The following is an 18,890-nucleotide window of genomic DNA, read 5'->3' as shown; positions in this document are numbered from 1 at the left end:
GTATTAGGCAAGAAGAAAAGAGATGTATGGTTCTTCGAATCATGGAGATGTAGAGCAGAGAAACAGACCCTTTGGTCCAACTCTTCCATGCCGACTAGATACCCTAAATTAATCTAGTCCTATTTGCCAGCATTTGGCCCATATCCTTCCAAACCCTTCCTATTCATATACTCATCCAATGTTGTAATTGTACCAGCCTCCACCACTTCCTCTGGCAGCTCATTCCATACACACACCACCCTGTGTGAAAATGTTGCCCCTTAGGTCCCTTTTATATCTTTCCACTCTCACCTTAAAATGATGCCTTCTCTGGGAAAAGGCTAAATACCCTATCTATGCCCCTCATGATTTTATAAATCTCAATATGGTCTCCCCTCAGCCTCCGATGCTCCAGGGAAAACAGCCCCAGCCTGTTCAACCACTCTCTGTAGAATCAACTCTGGCAACATCCACGGAAATCTTTTCTGAACCCTTTCAAGTTTCACATCTCTCCTTCAGCAGGGAGACCAGAATTGTACACAGCCTAACCAATGTCCTGTACAGCTGCAACATGAACTGGGAGATTAACAAATGCTGATTGCAGCTTATGTCTGTACTTCAGTATTGATGGGGTGGGCTTGATGTGGTGAAAGGCTTTTCTTCACTCCCTTCTTTATGTTCACAATCCAAATGAAAAGGCAAACCCTCTCTGGAAACGTTTTATACAACAAAACAAATATTTATTTTGTTTTTGCTAGCGATATACAGGCCGCTCTGTCATTGCCCTAAACTGAAAATATTACAGCAATGCAGCCACTTCTAGCCCAACAGTTAGAAATACCCCATTAAAGACAAGAGACACAGACAGGGAAATGTGCAAATATGACATTACTCAACACATCCACTGCTCTCACCAACAAACACAACAACTCCACCGACACACAAATAAATCCATGATCAAAAAGCTCAGCTCAACAGGCTCAACACAAAAACCTTGCAAAAAACATACAAGAATGTGAATGCAGGAGGTTCTGATGGAAAAGGCAAAATTGAGGAAAGTCACTTTTTTTTGGAAAATCAAGAACTGTATTTCAAGAAAGGAGGGGGGTCTCCGTCACTGTAGAAAATTCCAAGATTAAGAGGGGTGAGAAACCAAAGTGAATGGTCGTTCGATGCATAACTTTACACAGGGCATTTGTTAACAGCAACCATAAGGGGCTCCTATTAACAGCACTGCATTCCTAATATGCTGTTACAACATTATCTTGTGATGCTCACGGGTACCAGACCTGTTGTCGTCACCATCATCTGCATTAGACCTGACCGCCACCAAACTGGCCAGTTGATATCAATTCATTATAAAAACATATTGATACTGATTTTGGAGCAGTACATTTGTTATGTGGCATCACTATTTTGGGGATAATGGAGGAAGACCCAAGTCAACGGGATTCAAGAGTAATTTTAATTAGCTTTCGTATAAAACAGAATCACTACTAGCCAGTGAAGGAAATGTCCCCGCTGTGTGAAGAGTTTATATCGAACATTCCACTGTCCCCGAAAATTACACTTATTAATGCTACAGTGCCCACAACCAAGTTGACAATGTAGCCCTTTATTGTCATACATTTTTTCATCAGTAAGAGCAGGACTGTAGTATCATTGGAAATAGCAGCCAAGTCAGACTGGGTGGCTTCAAGAAACTACAAGTGAGGTGCGTCACGCTGATGAATTCAGTAACCTGCATAAATCCAGTTCTTTCCCATTGCTCTCAATAACCGTCATCACCAGCTACTATTAATATTTCACAAAGAAAGCAAAAAGGGAACATGACAAGACAAAACCATTAGTATGCCGAATGGCTTTGTGCGTCTTAGATCATTTTTTTGCCCCAAAGGGGTTTGATGGGAATGCTCACCCCTCTTTACCACATTTTATATTGAATTCTCTTCTCTCGCCCCCACACAGAAAATGCACATTCCTCATAATTTGTCTTTTTTTTTTGCTTGGTTTCTTTTAAACTTTTTCTCAGACAAGCTTCACTCTCCCAAACGCTCAAGTTCATTCTGTTCGAGTATGTGGTGTGTGATTTGACAATGATGAGGCTGCCAGGAACAATGTACTTTTAAATAAACACAACATGATTTGTTTACACTTAATGAAGAAAGCAATCAAATGGAAATTAAAATGCAGAAAGCTGGAGGGGAAAAAAAACCCCAGCAAAATTGCTAAATTTCAAGTTATTTTCAACGAACTTTTTAAAATTCTGCCTTTTTCATTCAAGGTCAGAATTATAAATGCAGATTAAATTCTAACGATGCAAAATAAAAAGTCCCTTACTGATTATTCTTACATTCATTGCAGTCTTTACCAAGAATGTATTGAACAATAAAATCAAGTTAAAATGTCATCTCTTCTCCCAGCCCACAAATTTCATAGTTTAATTTCAAAACTTTGATCGAAAACAAAATAAAGAAAGGCACTCCCCAGATTCACGGAATAACTCAATGCAGTAATCTGAGGCTGTTTATATTTCTTGGCTGTTCCAATTGTCTGCCAGCTGCCTGGGTACTAACAGTGTCCAAGGTCACCTTCAGGTTGGAGACTCAGGCACACAGTCTCACACACACGTTACCTGATGCACAGCCAAGCTTTGAGGGTGATTGCAGGTCACTCTCTCTCGGCACTGCAACAGAATTGACTAGAGATCTTTGTAAGAAATAGATTAAAGCAGGGAAAAAGAAATTGATGCGACATCTACTTCAAGCATGAGTGAGATCTTGCTCGCTTTCTGTTCAGAGTATTCATAATAATCAGGGGCATTAGTGCTGACTGTCCACCTCTAATAACAGCAGTCCAAGGTTCCAATTGCATCTTTTGTTGTGCTGCTTACACCTATTTGAAATAAAGCACCTTCAAGTGAAGTTGCAGTCCTTTACCGCAGGTCATTGTAAACACTCAGTTTTCAACATGCACAGCTGTATTTTGATGAGAGGTTTTGCTTTAATTGGAGAAATCTGGTTATACAATCACTTTAATATCAGCCTTAGCGTGGTATGCTCTTTGACCTGGTGTCTGAAGTTTTGGCAGAAGCTCTTGTGAAAACTAATTTATATCCATTTTAGTTACTCAGGGATACGCTGATGTTTGAGTGCAATAATACTTAAAATATCTGAAAAGGGTAAGATGAACATTATGTTTTATTTTATTGCTAAAAGGACCATATTCATTTAATATTACACATCTGTGCTTTACCTTCGCTTAATAGGTTCCTGTTTGGGCTGTGACAAAGACATATCTGATGGTTAGTAAGGTCAATATAATACCAAAAGAGAGCCATTTCGCAAAAGCTACTTCAGGATAAAAATAATTCAGCCAATTGAAGGCGGTCTTAGGAAATAGTAAGTCATGCTCTGCAATATCCTGTACCATCTAATTTATGTTGTCTGAACGAAAGCCTCTTATTCACCTGATGGAAGTGATCATTATGAGGTGGGATACGTGAAGTGGATTTGTTTGCCATTTAAGTGTAAGTGTTTTGTGTTCAATAATGTGTTAAAGATAATGGCACCAAGTACATGAAATAAAACCCCAAGGACATTTCGTAGTTTCAAGAAAAATGGAAAGTTAAGGAAAAGTGTAGGGTTAACATTAGTCCCAGTAAGACTTTGGTTTGCCTTTAATTGTTTTAAAAGTCTAATTAATGGCACATGAGTGGGAAAAATACCAATGAAATGTCTCATTTATAAAAAAGTCACAGTGGGTTTACTCAAGAGGGTAAGGATGTGCTGCCACATGTACGTTTCTAGAAATAAGATTTGAAAAGCACATTTTTGTTTCTAAAACACTCCTCAAAGGATTGTAATTGGTCATGCCTTTCCTAAATCTGAAACTGAGAGTTCTAATTATTTATTGGAAGCTTGGACTGCAGTTGATAAACATACTGTCAGTTCTTGGCCATAACGTCACAGGTTACTCTCCGTTAAGCACCAATAGTAATTTAAGCTTGCACTTAGCATTTAAATGGAATTGCATTTAATTTAACGTCATTTATTGACATTAGGCCGCACTTGTGATCTGCTTTTCACTGTATTGAGTAATGCCAGACCCTGAAAATGTTGGATAATTTCATGAACTTGCTGTAATGACAAAGATTAAATATCTGAATGCTTACAATGAATTTGTCATTGAAAATAAAGACCCTAATTATTTGCTCTTCACTTTTACACTTCCTTAAAATATTTTTAAATATTCCAATACACAGCAGACAGGTATTATACACAAAATCTTAGACAGTGCATCAAAATAAAACGCAATAATCATGTTCGTTGGAGGTCAACTGTGCCAAAACGACCGAGAAGCAATGCATGGGTTATCAAAACCACTCGCACCATCGAAACAGCATTCTCTGCTGGTTAATGAGTTTAACGTCTCTCTCTCTCTCCCTCTCTCTGAAGGTACTTCAACTCGTAGGAACTGTTGACCGCACAGACGGTCACTTCCATTCCCCTTCATGGCACTGATCCTTTAGTCTCGTGCTGGGATGATTCAATGTTCTCAAATGTCGTATACACGGTCTTCAGAAATGGAAATCTTCATGGGATTTCATCCACTCAGCACAGTGTGTCCGTATTGAATGAAAGCTGTGCCTGAAGAAAAGGAAATGTACACTCAGATGATCTCCATCAGGAATCATGCAATAAAGCCATGCTTGCGAACACATATATATATGACAGGCAGTTTGGTTAATTAGAGTCTATCCCATACACTGCGGCAAAACGAATCACCACTCCTTCCCTCCTCATACTGGAGAAGCCTTTTGAGAAGTAGGCAATGCAACAATTCAGTATGCAGTTCTTAAATTTAGATGACCAGGATATATGTATTGTTTTTCTCCCTCCAAATATATCACCTTCATGAAGACACTCAGTATTTTTGAGAGGCTAGCACCTACATAGAAAGTAGCAAACTCGTCCAATCCGAATTATGCTTCTCTCGAGATTTGTGCCGAATGCACGGGAACAGGACTCTGTCGTCTCTCACTCTCACTTCCACCAGTACGATGAACATTGTTCCCACAGTGAGTGTACAAGAACATTCTTTAACAAATGGGGCCTCAATAAAGAGTAGGCATTTGGGTGGGAGTGAGGCTGAGGGTGGGTAAGTGGGGGAAGCTGAATGGATTGCAATCAAAGGGAGAGAACACATAGTTATAGACAGAAGGAACAAACAGAAGACCTAGACTTTAACAGCACCCAAGGTGGCCATTCAGTCCAGCCACTGTGCTTCAGCTCTTTGACAGTGCAATCTAATTTGTCTCACTCCCTGCTCTTTCTTTGTAGACTTTTGCAATTCTTTCTCGCTTAAATGTTCAATGACTTGCTATTGATAATTACAATGAATGCGCCTCCATTGACCACCCTTTAAGTCAATGCATTTCAGATCACAATAGCTGTGTCTAATTTATTTTCCTCTGGCTTTGATGCCATTTCCCTTCAGGTTGAGTTGTAGTGTTTTCCAAAGGCTTCTGCCACTGAGAACAGTAATCTCCTAATCATTCTACGTAAACCCTTCATGATAACAAACACCTCCATCAAGGCTCAACTTATTTTAGACATAAAGAATTGTTTCTGTAAAGAAAGAGATAATTCGGTCTATCATGTCTGTGTCAGCACACTGGAGGAGCAATTTACCTAGTGTCACTCCTCTGCCTTCTCCACTTAGCCCTGCATAGTTAACAATCCAAATCTCTCTGTACTGCCTCAGAAAGCTACCTCCCTCACACTGACTGGCAATGCCTACCAGGTAAAAACAAGTACTGCAGATACTGGAAACCAGAGTCTAGATCAGAGTGGTGCTGGATAAGCACAGCCAATCAGGCAGCATCTGAGGAGCAGGAAAATCGATGTTTCGGGCAAAAGCCCTTCATCAGGAATACCTGGCAATGCCTACCAGACTGTCACCATTCGATGCTCAATAAGCCTCTCCTCACACCATTGCCTTTCCTGCAAATTACTTTGAATATGTGCTCTCTTGATCCTGATCCTTTTGCCAATGGGGAAATGATTTTCATGTCTGTTCTGACCAGACCCTCATGATATGTAAATATATTTTATCAAATTTCCACTCAACCTTTCCTTCTACAATAAAAATAGTTCCAATTCCTCCAATCTGGTTGAAAAGGATGGAGTTGGGATGGTAGCTATGGAAAATATCTGGGGACAGGAGGAGGTCATTCAGCCCCTCAAGCCACTTCCACCAGTAATGTTGTGTTCTCTGTTATCTGTTATTTGATTGAGTCCAGTGCAGGAGAGCGATCAAGCCCAGTGCGGGGGAGAGACAGGGGAAAGTCCAGCGTGGAGCGTCTGCAGGCCCATGGTTAAACAGCAAATGAAATGTTAAATTTTACTTTTTTCCTTTATACTAACAAGAACCGTAACGTTAGACTTTTAACTTAAGTCTTTGCTTTTCTACTTTGTACCCAAGATTTTGTACCGAGGTACCTTGGACCTAAGATAGCACCGAGAATGGTGAGTCCACACTTTTTACTGTGGTCCTGTATCCCTGTACTTCAGTACAGATGACAATAAAACTTAATTCTAATCCCATCTACTTAACTTGGCTGCATGTCCCTCATTATCCACGCGTAACAAAAATCAATCAATTCAGTTTGTGCTCAATTTTTTTTTGTTTATGGGGCAGGGGGTTGATGGGGGTATCAACAGGGAAGAGAGACAGAGCGAGAGTGAGATTCAGAGTTCCATAACCCTTAGTTTGAAAAAGTACTTCTTCATGTCATTTATGAATGGTCATGCTCTCAGTCTACGATCATATCCTCATATTTGACCATCACCTGCTACATTGCGCGGAAGTTGGGTAGAGAGTAGGAAAATGCGACCATTGAGTGGCAAGAGGTGGAAATGTTTCAGCATTAACAGACAGAAAGGTATGACCTTGAATAGTTGAGGAGTGTACCTCGATTAACAGGGTTGGAAGGGGAGAAAGGTTCCTTGTTGAATTGAAGGAGGTGAAGCGACTTTGAGAGAAGGAGAAAAGTTGGAGAGAGTGGTAAGGTTCTCCATCAGTGGGTGGAAGGGTTAGGTGGGCAACACTACCCCTACCATCTGAGATGATGGAGGGCTACATATGTGAGAGTGAATAATGTTCCAGCTGGATCAGTGAAATCCCAAACAGTGCCTTGTTTTTCAACTTGCCTTTTAAAAACAAAAAAAAATCTTAAAATTATTAATTAATTGATTTTAAAGCAAAAGGCCATTGTTTCTGGGAAGTTTTCCAACCCTGCCATCCTTTCCCAGATTTATATCATATACATCGCACCTTTCAACGTGAAATTTCCCTCATCCTTTCAAGGGCGGATGTTTCATCCAACACAAATTGTTTCCACTGAAGTTACAAAGCCTTTATATACTGGGGCACTTGTGAATTGACAAATCTCTGGGAGGTCTATGAATCCTTTAAAGCTATTTGGCAGGTTAAATTCCCATTAATGCATCTCTATCTTTTGTTAGTGCCCTCGCTTAAATTAATTTGATCATGGGTGTGTTGGTTATGTGGCTGCTTTAGAACAGTACTTTCTACATTTAGGTAAAAACAATGACGGCAGATGCTGGAAACCAGATTCTGGATTAGTGGTGCTGGAAGAGCACAGCAGTTCAGGCAGCATCTGAGGAGCAGTAAAACCGATGTTTCGGGCAAAAGCCCTTCATCAGGAATAAAGGCAGAGAGCCTGAAGCATGGTGAGATAAGCTAGAGGAGGGTGGGGGTGGGGAGAGAGTAGCATAGAGTACAATGGGTGAGTGGGGGAGGGGGTGAAGGTGATAGGTCAGGAGGAGAGGGTGGAGTGGATAGGTGGAAAAGGAGATAGGCAGGTAGGACAAGTCATGGGGACAGTGCTGAGCTGGAAGTTTGGAACTAGGGTGAGGTGGGGGAAGGGGAAATGAGGAAACTATTGAAGTCCACATTGATGCCCTGGGGTTGAAGTGTTCCAAGGCGGAAGAAGAGGTGTTCTTCCTCCAGGCTTCTGGTGGTGAGGGAGCGGCGAAGGAGGCCCAGGACTTCCATGTCCAAGGCAGAGTGGGAGGGGGAGTTGAAATGTTGGGCCACAGGGCGGTGTGGTTGATTGGTGCAGGTGTCCCAGAGATGTTCGTTAAAGCGCTCTGCTAGGAGGCGCCCAGTCTCCCCAATGTAGAGGAGACCACATTGGGAGCAAAGGATACAATTAATGATATGGGTGGATGTGCAGGTAAATCTTTGATGGATGTGGAAGGCTCCTTTTGGGCCTTGGATGGTGTTGAGGGAGGAGGTGTGGGCGCAGATTTTGCAATTCCTGGAGTGGCAGGGGAAGATGCCAGGATGGGAGGGTGGGTTGTAGGGGGGCGTGGACCTGACCAGGTAGTCACGGAGGGAACGGTCTTTGCGGAAGGCGGAAAGGGGTGGGGAGGGAAATATATCCCTGGTGGTGGGGTCTTTTTGGAGGTGGTGGAAATGTCGGCAGATGATTTGGTTTATGCGAAGGTTTGTAGGGTGGAAGGTGAGCACCAGGGACGTTCTGTCCTTGTTACGGTTGGAGGGGTGGGGTCTGAGGGCGAAGGTGTGGGATGTGGACGAGATGCATTGGAGGGCATCTTTAACCACATGGGAAGGGAAATTGCGGTCTCTAATTTCTACATTTAGACCCAGCCCAGGCTCCAGGCTTTATTAGTCCCTGAGTGGAAAATTTGGAATATGAGAGTTGGTGAGTGGAAATTGGCCTTCAACTGAAACTCCCAACCCTATTGTGTTATTTTCCTTTCTGCACTGCAAGAATATGCTTGATATCAACTCAATCAAAAATGTCAAACTCTTGGAATCTACTTTGTCCATTTTTATTGCTCACAGCACATTTCCTTGTAATCCTGAGCAAGTCTGATCCAGCTGGCTTGAGCTCTGCAACTGCTTACTTGAAATCTAACTTACCCTCACATGGGTCAGTGTTAGTCTTATCAATTGTACAATTTATAAACACAGTTTACAGTAGCCTTTTGGCAAGAAGTTTGGGCGGGGAAGGTGACTAATGTGCTACTGACCCTCACTGTAACATTTGAATGACACAGTTTTGCAAAACAATTTATCTCTTAGGGGAAGCCAACTATTTGGCTAATTATATTTTGCACCTTATTGTAAAGCTGATTTTCAATGCTTTTGTTACAGAACAGCCGTCACACTAAAAGTTATTGCTCAAAATAGCTCAAATTTTGAGGCAGTGTGGCATTCTGACACAATGAGATATGATACAAATAGAAGTATAATCTCACTTTTATCTTTGGTGGAAGCAAGTGAGAGGCAAAATGGGGTTCTGCAGTTCTCTTGTCATCACAAAATCTCACCACAAGGAATTTAGGGGCAGCACAGTGGCTCAGTGGTTAGCACGGCTGCCTCACAGCACCAGCAACCCAGGTTCGATTCCAGCCTCGAGCGACTGTGTGTGGAGTTTGCACATTCTCTCTTTGTCTGCGTGGGTTTCCTCCGAGTGCTCTGGTTTCTTCCCACAGTCCAAAGATGTGCAGGTGAGATGAATTAGCCAAGCTAAATTGCCCATAATGTTCAGGGATGTGTAGGTTAGGTGCATTAGTCAGGGGGAAATGTAGTGTAATAGGATAAGGGAATGGGTCATTATTCAGAGGGTTGGTGTGGATTTGTTGGGCCTGAAGGCCTGTTTCCACACAGTGGGGATTCTACCAATATGGACAGGAAAGGTGGCTAATGCGCTCATGGCACACATCACTCTGCTTTTTAAGAAAGACAAATGAGAAAAACAAGGGATTTGCAAACCAATTAGTTGAATTTTTTTTGGGGGGGGGAATAGTTGAAAAGTCTATAATCAAGGACAGGGTGATTGAACACCTTGAAAATTTTCAGTTCATCGCTGAGTGCCAGCATACATTCATGACAGGGGGTGCCATGCCTGCCTGACCTCACTGATTTGTTTTTGAAACAGGGGAATGTCTATGGATCAAAAACAAAACTTGCTGGAAAAGCTCAGCAGGTCTGGCAACATTTGTGGAAAGAAATCAGTGTTAACGTTTTAGGTCGAGTGACCCTTCCTCAGAATGTCTATGGATGTTGTTGATATAGACTTCCAGAAGGCATTTGATAAAGTCCAACGTAAGAGGTCATTAACTAAGATGGAAGCCTTCAGAGCAGAGGGCAAATTACTGACCTGGCTGAGAGATGGATGAAGTGGCTGATGACAGAAAGTAGGGATCATGGATAGGTACTAAAATGGACAGGATGTGACCAGTGGTGTCCCATTGGATCTGTGTTAGGGCCTCAGTTATTCACATTATTTATTAAAGACTTGTATAATGGCATACAAAGTCATATATCCAAAAATGCTGATGTCACAAAGCTAGCTGGCATTGTAGACAGTGCAGATGATAGCATAAAATGTCAAAGGTTTATGGACAGACTAAGTGAAAGGGCAAAATTGTGGACGATGGAGTTCAATGTAAGTAAATGTGAGGTTTTCCACTTTGGACTGGAAAAGGATATTTGGGTACCTTCTAGATGGTATGAAGTTAAATACAATGGATGCCCAAAAAGACTTGGGGATTCAGGTGTATAGATCTTGAAAATGTCACAAATTGGTGCAGTAAAATAATCAAGAAAGCTAATGGAATACTGGCCTTTATATCTAGGGGACTGGACTACAAGGATATAGAAGCTATGCTGCAGTTATGCAAAACTGTGGTTAGCCCCCACTTGGAGCACTGTAAGTAGATCTGGGAATCACACCTGAAGAAGGACATATTGGCCCTGGATGGAGTATAACATAGGTTTGCAAGAGCGATGACCTAACCCTAAAGTCCAGGCAATGAGGAGAGACTTTCTCTTGAATATAAAAGGTTCAGGTGTGACCTGATTGAATTCTTCAAGATATTAACAGGAAAGGGCAGAGAAGGCAAAGATAAACTATTTGGACTGGTTGGGGATTCTGCAACTAGGAGGTATAGTCCGAGAATTAAGGCCAAACCATTCAGGAGATATTAAGAAGAACATCGACACATGAAGGGGGTGGGGGGGGGGGGGGGGGGGGGGGGGGGAAGGGGGGAACGTTTTGGAACTTTCTTCCCAAATGGTAGTGGATGCCAGATCAGTTGTTAATTTTAAATCTGAGACAGACAACATTTTGTTAGGCGAAGGTATTAATGAAAATAGGCCAAAACAGGTACATGGAGTTAGGCAACAGATCAGCCATGATCTCACTGAATGGTGGAACAGGCTCAAGATGCGGAATAGAGTCAAGAGTGTGTTGTTGCAAAAGCACAGCAGATCAGACAGCATCTGAAAAGCAGGAGAATCGATATTTCGGGCATAAGAATGAAGGGCTTATGCCCAAAACGTCGATTCTCCTGCTCCTCAGATGCTGCCTGACCAGCTGTGCTTTTCCAGCACCACACTCTCGACTCTGATTTCCAGCATCTGTAGTCCTCACTTTCCCCTCAAGATGCTGAATAGCCTTCTACTGTTTAATATCAATTCCTTAATGCAGTGAAGGCCCCCATTATGAGAAACCTCTCTCCTTGTGGCACCTTTACATTACAGACAGACCCCCATCGTAAGGTTACAAGCTGATCCATGGACAGTTAGTATCTGTCTAAAAGCACCAAATAAAATAACTTGGAAATGAAATGAGGATATTTACCCTGGCTATAAACAAGCAGAAACATTCCAAGGTGGAAAACACAAAAACATCTTTAGTCATGGTCACAATGTAGGCAGAAAGCAGCTGGGCTGATGCCCAATATAATAAATTAGCAGGGTCTGGCAGGGATGTCTGAGTTGAGGGTGTGATGCTGGAAAAGCACAGCAGGTCAGGCAGCATCCAATGAGGAGAATCAACCTTTCAGGGATATCTAAGACCAAGCAGCACAAGGGAAAAGGTGTGCTATTTGAAGATAACTGGGTGAGAATTTAATTAGGTGTATATATTTAGGTGCTACATATATAGGAACAAGGAATTTGTGGTGTTGGAGTTGGAATAAAACTGACCACAAAAATGCCTGGCCATCATTTTGACCTCAATGCTTATCTACAGGCATGACAATGTCAGAATTGCTTCCCCTATTTGCAATAGAAGTGTATAATTACGCTGACCTCTGCTCAACCACCTTTGGAAGTTGCCTGGGTTTCATTTAAACCCTCCATTGGTGACAAGCGGTCAAATTGGTGAAACATTTTGGTAACTTGGCTCAGACTTGCTACGAAAATATGATTCTATTTTCACAGACAAACTTGGAGAGGTGACTTTAGAGGAACTGTTTATAGAGGGTAGCATGGTGACTCAGTGGTTAGCACTGCTGACTCACAGCACCGGGACCCAGGTTTGATTCCAACTTTGGACGACTGTCTGTGTGGAGTTTGCACATTCTCCTGCGGGGGCTCTGGTTTCCTCCAACAATCCAAAGATGCGCAAATTAGGCGGATTGGCCAAGCTAAATAGCCCTGTAGTGTCCAAGGATGTGCAGGTTAGGTGGATTAGCAATGGGAAATGGGGATGGGTTTGTGTGGGATGCTCTTTGGAGGGTCAGCCTGGATTCAATGGGTCAAACCTTCAGCTTCCACACTACAGGGATTCGATCGTTCTGCCTGGAGGGTGACCACTAATACAGGCTTCTGAGCAATAAAAAAGCCTTACTGTCACTCAAGAACAAAAATGACCCTAGTCTCATGGTAATCAACAGCTGAAATTGGAACTAGCCTAAATTAATAGAGATTCCTATCTCTTATTGAGATGCAAGGTAACCTCTGCATGCCTTGGCTCCCACTGGATAGATACAGAGCTCAGAGACAGGAATTGAGAGATTTATAATCACTGATGGGAATCAAAGCTACAGTTGGGAAAGGCAGTTGCTATATGCCTACAATGCAGTGGTGGACCAATGCCTGATGGGAAACGTCCATTTGGAATTGGAACTAACAGTGGCTGAATGTAGGTAAAAACAATGACTGCAGATGCTGAAAACCAAATACTGGATTAGTGGTGCTGGAAGAGCACAGCAGTTCAGGCAGCATCCAACGAGCAGCGAAATCGACGTTTCGGACAAAAGCCCTTCATCAGGAATAAAGGCAGTGAGCCTGAAGTGTGGAGAGATAAGCTAGAGGAGGGTGGGGGTGGGGAGAGAGTAGCATAGAGTACAATGGGTGAGTGGGGGAGGAGATGAAGGTGATAGGTCAAGGAGGAGAGGGTGGAGTGGATAGGTGGAAAAGAAGATAGGCAGGTCGGACAAGTCCAGACAAGTCAAGGAGACAGTGCTGAGCTGGAAGTTTGAAACTAGGATGAGGTGGGGGAAGGGGAAATGAGGAAGCTGTTGAAGTCCACATTGATGCCCTGGGGTTGAAGTGTTCCGAGGCGGAAGATGAGGCGTTCTTCCTCCAGGCGTCTGGTGGTGAGGGAGTGGCGGTGAAGGAGGCCCAGGACCTCCATGTCCTCGGCAGAGTGGGAGGGGGAGTAGAAATGTTGGGCCACGGGGCGGTTTGGTTGATTGGTGCGGGTGTCTCTGAGATGTTCCCTAAAGTGCTCTGCTAGGAGGCGCCCAGTCTCCCCAATGTAGAGGAGACCACATCGGGAGCAACGAATACAATAAATGATATTAGTGGATGTGCAGGTAAAACTTTGATGGATGTGGAAGGCTCCTTTAGGGCCTTGATAGAGGTGAGGGAGGAGGTGTGGGCACAGGTTTTACAGTTCCTGCGGTGGCAGGGGAAAGTGCCAGAATGGGAGGGTGGGTCGTAGGGGGGTGTGGACCTGACCAGGTAGTCACTGAGGGAACGGTCTTTGCGGAAGGCGGAAAGGGGTGGGGAGGGAAATATATCCCTGGTGGTGGGGTCTTTTTGGAGGTGGCGGAAATGTCGTCAGGATACCAGCAAACCTGAGGGGAGGGTTTGGTGAAGAGAAATGATGCCTTCATCTTGTAAGATATGTTTCGTGTGGACTTTCAGGGAGAATGGGGCCTAACAAAATGCTCAGTCGTTCGATGAAAACCATACGCAGAACTTACACGCTCCTCCTCGAAGCTGATAAGCCCTTCGTCGTCACTCTCCAATTCTTCAGGCTCTTCAACAGTCAGAGCCTGCAGTTCAGTGGTGGTGCCCCTTGGTCGCAGCAGGCTGAGGATGCGCTTGATGGGTGATTGCACACTCCCGGTGCTGACAGTCTCCTGCTGCTCCAGGTTGTCGCTCTGTTTCTTTGCAAAGTTTACAAACACCTGCAAAAATCGGCAAAGTGGGAGAACGCCTCATTAAAAGCAGCCTTTACAGAGCACCTTTGACAGAGGTGCATCACTGGAAGACACTGAAGGAGATGACATTTAGGACAGGCCACTAATACTTATCCAAAGAGTAATGTTTTAAGGAGCATCGTTTATGCAAGTCTTTTGGTTGAAAGCTTCAGAGAATTTTCCAAATGAACATCAACTAAAAGTATTTCAAGGTAAACTGTCTGAGGGAATCCGAGAATGAAACAAGTCTGGTGTTCTGTTTGGACGCCATGTCTCACTGCGGACTGGTAATATCCTCCATGAGATGAGATTGAGCAGCTTCGATTCTGGGTGTCAGTGTGAAGGACAAAACTAATTGCGATTTTTCTACATCGTTTGGGAGGGTGAGCATGGGATGTTTAGTGTGGCAAATGGAGTGTGGAGAACGGTGCATGCATTCGGGAAGTTTGTGACATCTTGCCGAGGAAGTGGTTGATATGAACAATGGGTATCTACCATCTTGCCCTCAGGTGGAAAGTCAATGATAGGTACGCAACATTTCCTTTTAGTTTCGTTTTTTTTAAAAGCTCAGGCTTCTCAGGGGATCAAGCTCAGAGCAAAATCCTCACTCCTACTAAACAACAGCAATCCAGTGTGCAGAAAAATACAGAATGGTAGTCACAGAGATGTACAGAATGGAATCAGACCCTTTGGTCCAATTCATCCATGCCGACCAGATATCCCAAACTAATCTAGTCCCACCTGACAGCACCTGGCCCATATCCCTCCAAACCCTTTCTATTCATATTCCCATCCAGAAGCCTTTCAAATTGTTGCAATTGTACCAGCCTCCACCACTTCCTCTGGCAACCCATTCTACACATGTACCACCCTCTGCGTGAAAAAACTGCCCCTTAGGTCTCTTCTATATCTTTCCCCTCTCACCATAAACCTATGCCCTCTAGTTCTGGACCCCCCGAACCCAGGGAAATGACTTTATCTATTTATTCTATCCATGCCCCTCACAATTTTGTAAACCTCTATAAAGTCACTCAGCTTCCGACGCTCCCAGAAAACAGCCCCAGCCTGTTCAGCCTCTGCCTGCAGCTCAAATCCTCCAACTCTGGCAACATCCTTGTAAATCTTTTCTGAACCCTTTGAGTATCACAACATCTTTCCGATAGGAAGGAGACCAGAATTGCATGCAATATTCCAACAGTGGCCTAACCAATGTCCTGTACAGCCACAACATGACCGCCCAACTCCTGTACTCAATACTCTGACCAATAAAGGAAAGCATACCAAACGCCTTCTTCACTATCCTATCTACCTGTGACTCTACTTTCAAGGAGCTATGAACCTGCACTCCAAAGTCTCTCTGTTCAGCAACACTCCCTTGGACGTTACCATTAAGTGTATATGTCCTCCTAAGATTTGCTTTCCCAGACTGCAGTACCTCACATTTATCTAAATTAAACTCCATCTGCCACTCCTCAGCACATTGGCCCATCTGATCAAGATCCCGTTATAATTTGAGGTAAGCTTCTTCGCTGCTCACTACACCTCCTATTTTGGTGTCATCAGCAAAATTACTAATTACTAACTACACCTCTTAAGCTCACATCCAAATCATTGACATAAACGATGAAAAGTAGTGGACCCAGCACTGATCCTTGTGGCACTCCACTGGTCTAGTGCAAAGGTTATTTTCCTGTAAAAGCTAGGCCTTCCATTTTCCTAGTAGAGACTTGGTCCTAGACCTAAATTCCTTTCACCACTGATGCATGAACAAGATGGTGCAAACACATCAATTTAGGTTGGACTCAACGAGAATCTTTGTTCTCCATTCTTTTGTAAACTGGTATCCCTGCTACCCTTTGGGTAAGACAACAAACGTAGAACATAACAACACAGTACAGGCCCTTCATCCCTCGATGATGCGCCGACCTGTCATAACAATCTGAAGCCCATCAAACCCACACTATTCCATGTACGTCCATATGCTTGTCCAATGACGACTTAAATGTACTTAAAGTTGGCGAATCTACTACCGTTGCAGGCAAAGAATTCCATACCCTTACTACTCTCTGAGTAAAGAAACTACCTCTGACATCTGTCCTATATATATCACCCCTCATTTTAAAGCTATGCGCCCTCGTGCTTGCCGTCACCATACTTGGAAAAAGGCTCTCCCTGTCTAACCCTCTGAATACCTCATCAGATTGACAAAGTTGCATTATTGATTTTTTTTCCTAATATTCTGGTCAAAGTCTCATCCTTAAATCAGAAAGAAAAAAAAAGGTGGCTTGCCTGTTTACAGTACACTGTCCATATGTAACAAGGGTGGTTAATTTCATAAGACTCAAGTGAATATGTTTAATGACATGAGGCACAATAAGTAAATGTCTTTTTTATTTCTAATGCTATTTCTTCAAATTGATAACAGTGTATGACAATACCAAGGCATTGTCAGATATTATAAACTGCAAACAAGAGATAACTTTGGCAAATAGGGTTAAGGAGAATCCAAAAGGATTAAGTACAAAAGGGTAACTAGGGAGAGAATAGGGCCCCCTTAAAGATCAGCAAGGCCACCTATGTGTGGAGCTGCAGGAGATGGGGGAGATACTAAATGAGTATTTTGCATCAGTGTTTACTGTAGGTGAGGATATGGAAGATAGAGTACATGGGGAAGTAAATAGCGATATCTTGAAAAATGTTCCTAATAAGAGGTGGTGGTGATGGACGTCTTAAAACGCATAAAGATGGATAGATCTCCAGGACCTGATCAGGTGTACCCTAGAACTCTGTGGGAAGCTAGGGAATCAATTGCTGGACCCTTTACTAAGATATTTGTATCATTGATAGTCATAGGTGAGGTGCCAGAGGACTAGAAGTTGGTTAACGTGGTACAACTATTTAAGAAAAGTGGTAAGAAAAAGCCAGGAAACTATAGACCAGTAAACCTGACATTGGTGGTGAGCAAGTTGTTGGAGGGAATCCTGAGGAACAGGACTTGCACATATTTGCAAGGGCAAAGACTGATTAAGGATAGTCAACATGGCTTTGTGCGTGGGAAATTATGTCTCACTAACTTGATTTTTTTGAAGAAATAACAAAGAGGACTGATGAGGGCAGAACAGTGCATGTGATCTATGTGGATTTCAATAAGGCGTTCGACAAGGTTCCCCATGGGTGACTGGTGAGCAAGGTTGGATCTCATGGAATACAGGGAGAACTACCCATTTGGATACAGAACTGGCTCAAAGGTAGAAGACAGAGGATGGTGGTGGAGAGTCAGACTGCAGGCCTGTGACCAGCAGTGTGCCATAAGGATCGGTGCTGGTCCACTGCATTTCATCATTTATATAAATGATTTGGATGTGAACATAAAAGGAATGGTTAGTAAGTTTGCAGAAGATGACAAAAATTGGAGGTGACGTGGACAGTGAAGAACGTTACCTCAGAGTACAACGGGATCTTGATCAGATGGGCCAATGGGCTGAGGAGTGTCAGATGGAGTTTAATTCAGATAAATGTGAGATGCTACATTTTGGCAGGATGAATTAGGGCAGGACTTATCCACTCCATGGTAATGTCCTGGGGAGTGTTGCTGAACAAGGAGACCTTGGTGTGCAGGTTTGTAATTCCTTGAAAGTGGAGTCACAGGTAGATAGAATAGTGAAGATGATGTTTGTTATGCCTGCCTTTATTGGGCAGTGCATAGAGTATAGTTGTTGGGAAGTCATTTATGGCTGTACAGGTCATTTGTGAGACCACTTTTCAAATACTGCAAGCAATTCTAGTCTCCCTACTATGGGAAGGATGTTGTGAAACTTGAAAGGGTTCAAAAATGATTTACAAGGATATTGTCAGGGTTGGAGGGTTTAAGCTTTAGGGAGAGACTGAATAGGCTGGGGCTGTTTTCCCTGGAGTGTCAGGGGCTAAAGGGTGACCTTATGGAGGTTCATAAGATGATGAGGGGCATGGATAAGTGAATAGCCAAGGCCTTTCCTCTGAGTTAGCGGAGACCAAAACTAGAAGATACAGGGTTTAAGGTGAGAGGGGAAAGATGTAAAAGGGACATAATGGGCAACCTTTTCATGCAGAGTGTGGTGAGTGTATGGAACAAGCTGCCAGAGGAAATGGTGGAGGCTGGCATAATTCCAACATTTAAAAGGCACCTGCATTGGTATATGAATATGAAGGGTTTAGAGCAGGGTTTCTCAACCTTTCCGTATTCAACGCCCCCTTCTTATCCTTGAAAGCATGCAACGCCCCCAAATCACCAAAGTCTGTTTTTGCACATATAACTGCAATACACTGCAGTGCTGAAACAGAAAACTTTTGTGAAATATGTTTTATATACAACAAAAAATAAATGTTATCATTTATTACTGTTCTTACTGTCCACCTACCTTTGGCTCACTCTGCATAAAATTTAGTCTGTGATAGCAAAATAGTCAATGCGATCCTTGTGGTTCATGTTGTCTTGCTAAATCATATACAATTTTTGTCAGAAGCAATCTCAGATCACCACACTGAACAACACCCATGCGATTGTGGGTCTTATTTTGCAATTTGCTTTGCTATGTTGTATGATGCCACAAGGCCATCCACATTTGTGGCTCCCATCTTTGAAAAAGCAGTGGA

The 18,890-nt window shown here is 43.0% G+C and overlaps 1 protein-coding gene across 4 annotated transcripts in view; it reads right to left on the bottom strand.

Moving 5' to 3' along the window:
* Window positions 1-697: 697 nt before the first annotated feature.
* The window catches only part of abca2 (ATP-binding cassette, sub-family A (ABC1), member 2), a 548,786-nt gene continuing 530,593 nt past the window's right edge, over window positions 698-18,890 (bottom strand). For all 4 annotated transcript variants that reach the window (XM_072566424.1, XM_072566423.1, XM_072566425.1 and 1 more), the window contains exons 48-49: window positions 14,040-14,246; window positions 698-4,628 (exon numbers count right to left, since the gene is read on the bottom strand). In XM_072566424.1, the coding sequence (XP_072422525.1) occupies window positions 4,593-4,628; window positions 14,040-14,246 (243 nt within the window). In that variant the 3' untranslated portion in view covers window positions 698-4,592. The remainder of the gene's footprint in view (window positions 4,629-14,039; window positions 14,247-18,890) is intronic.

The sequence above is a fragment of the Chiloscyllium punctatum genome, chromosome 49 (genome assembly GCF_047496795.1).
Source record: "Chiloscyllium punctatum isolate Juve2018m chromosome 49, sChiPun1.3, whole genome shotgun sequence".
Lineage (NCBI taxonomy): Eukaryota > Metazoa > Chordata > Chondrichthyes > Orectolobiformes > Hemiscylliidae > Chiloscyllium > Chiloscyllium punctatum.
This window is presented reverse-complemented; position numbering and strand designations above follow the sequence as displayed.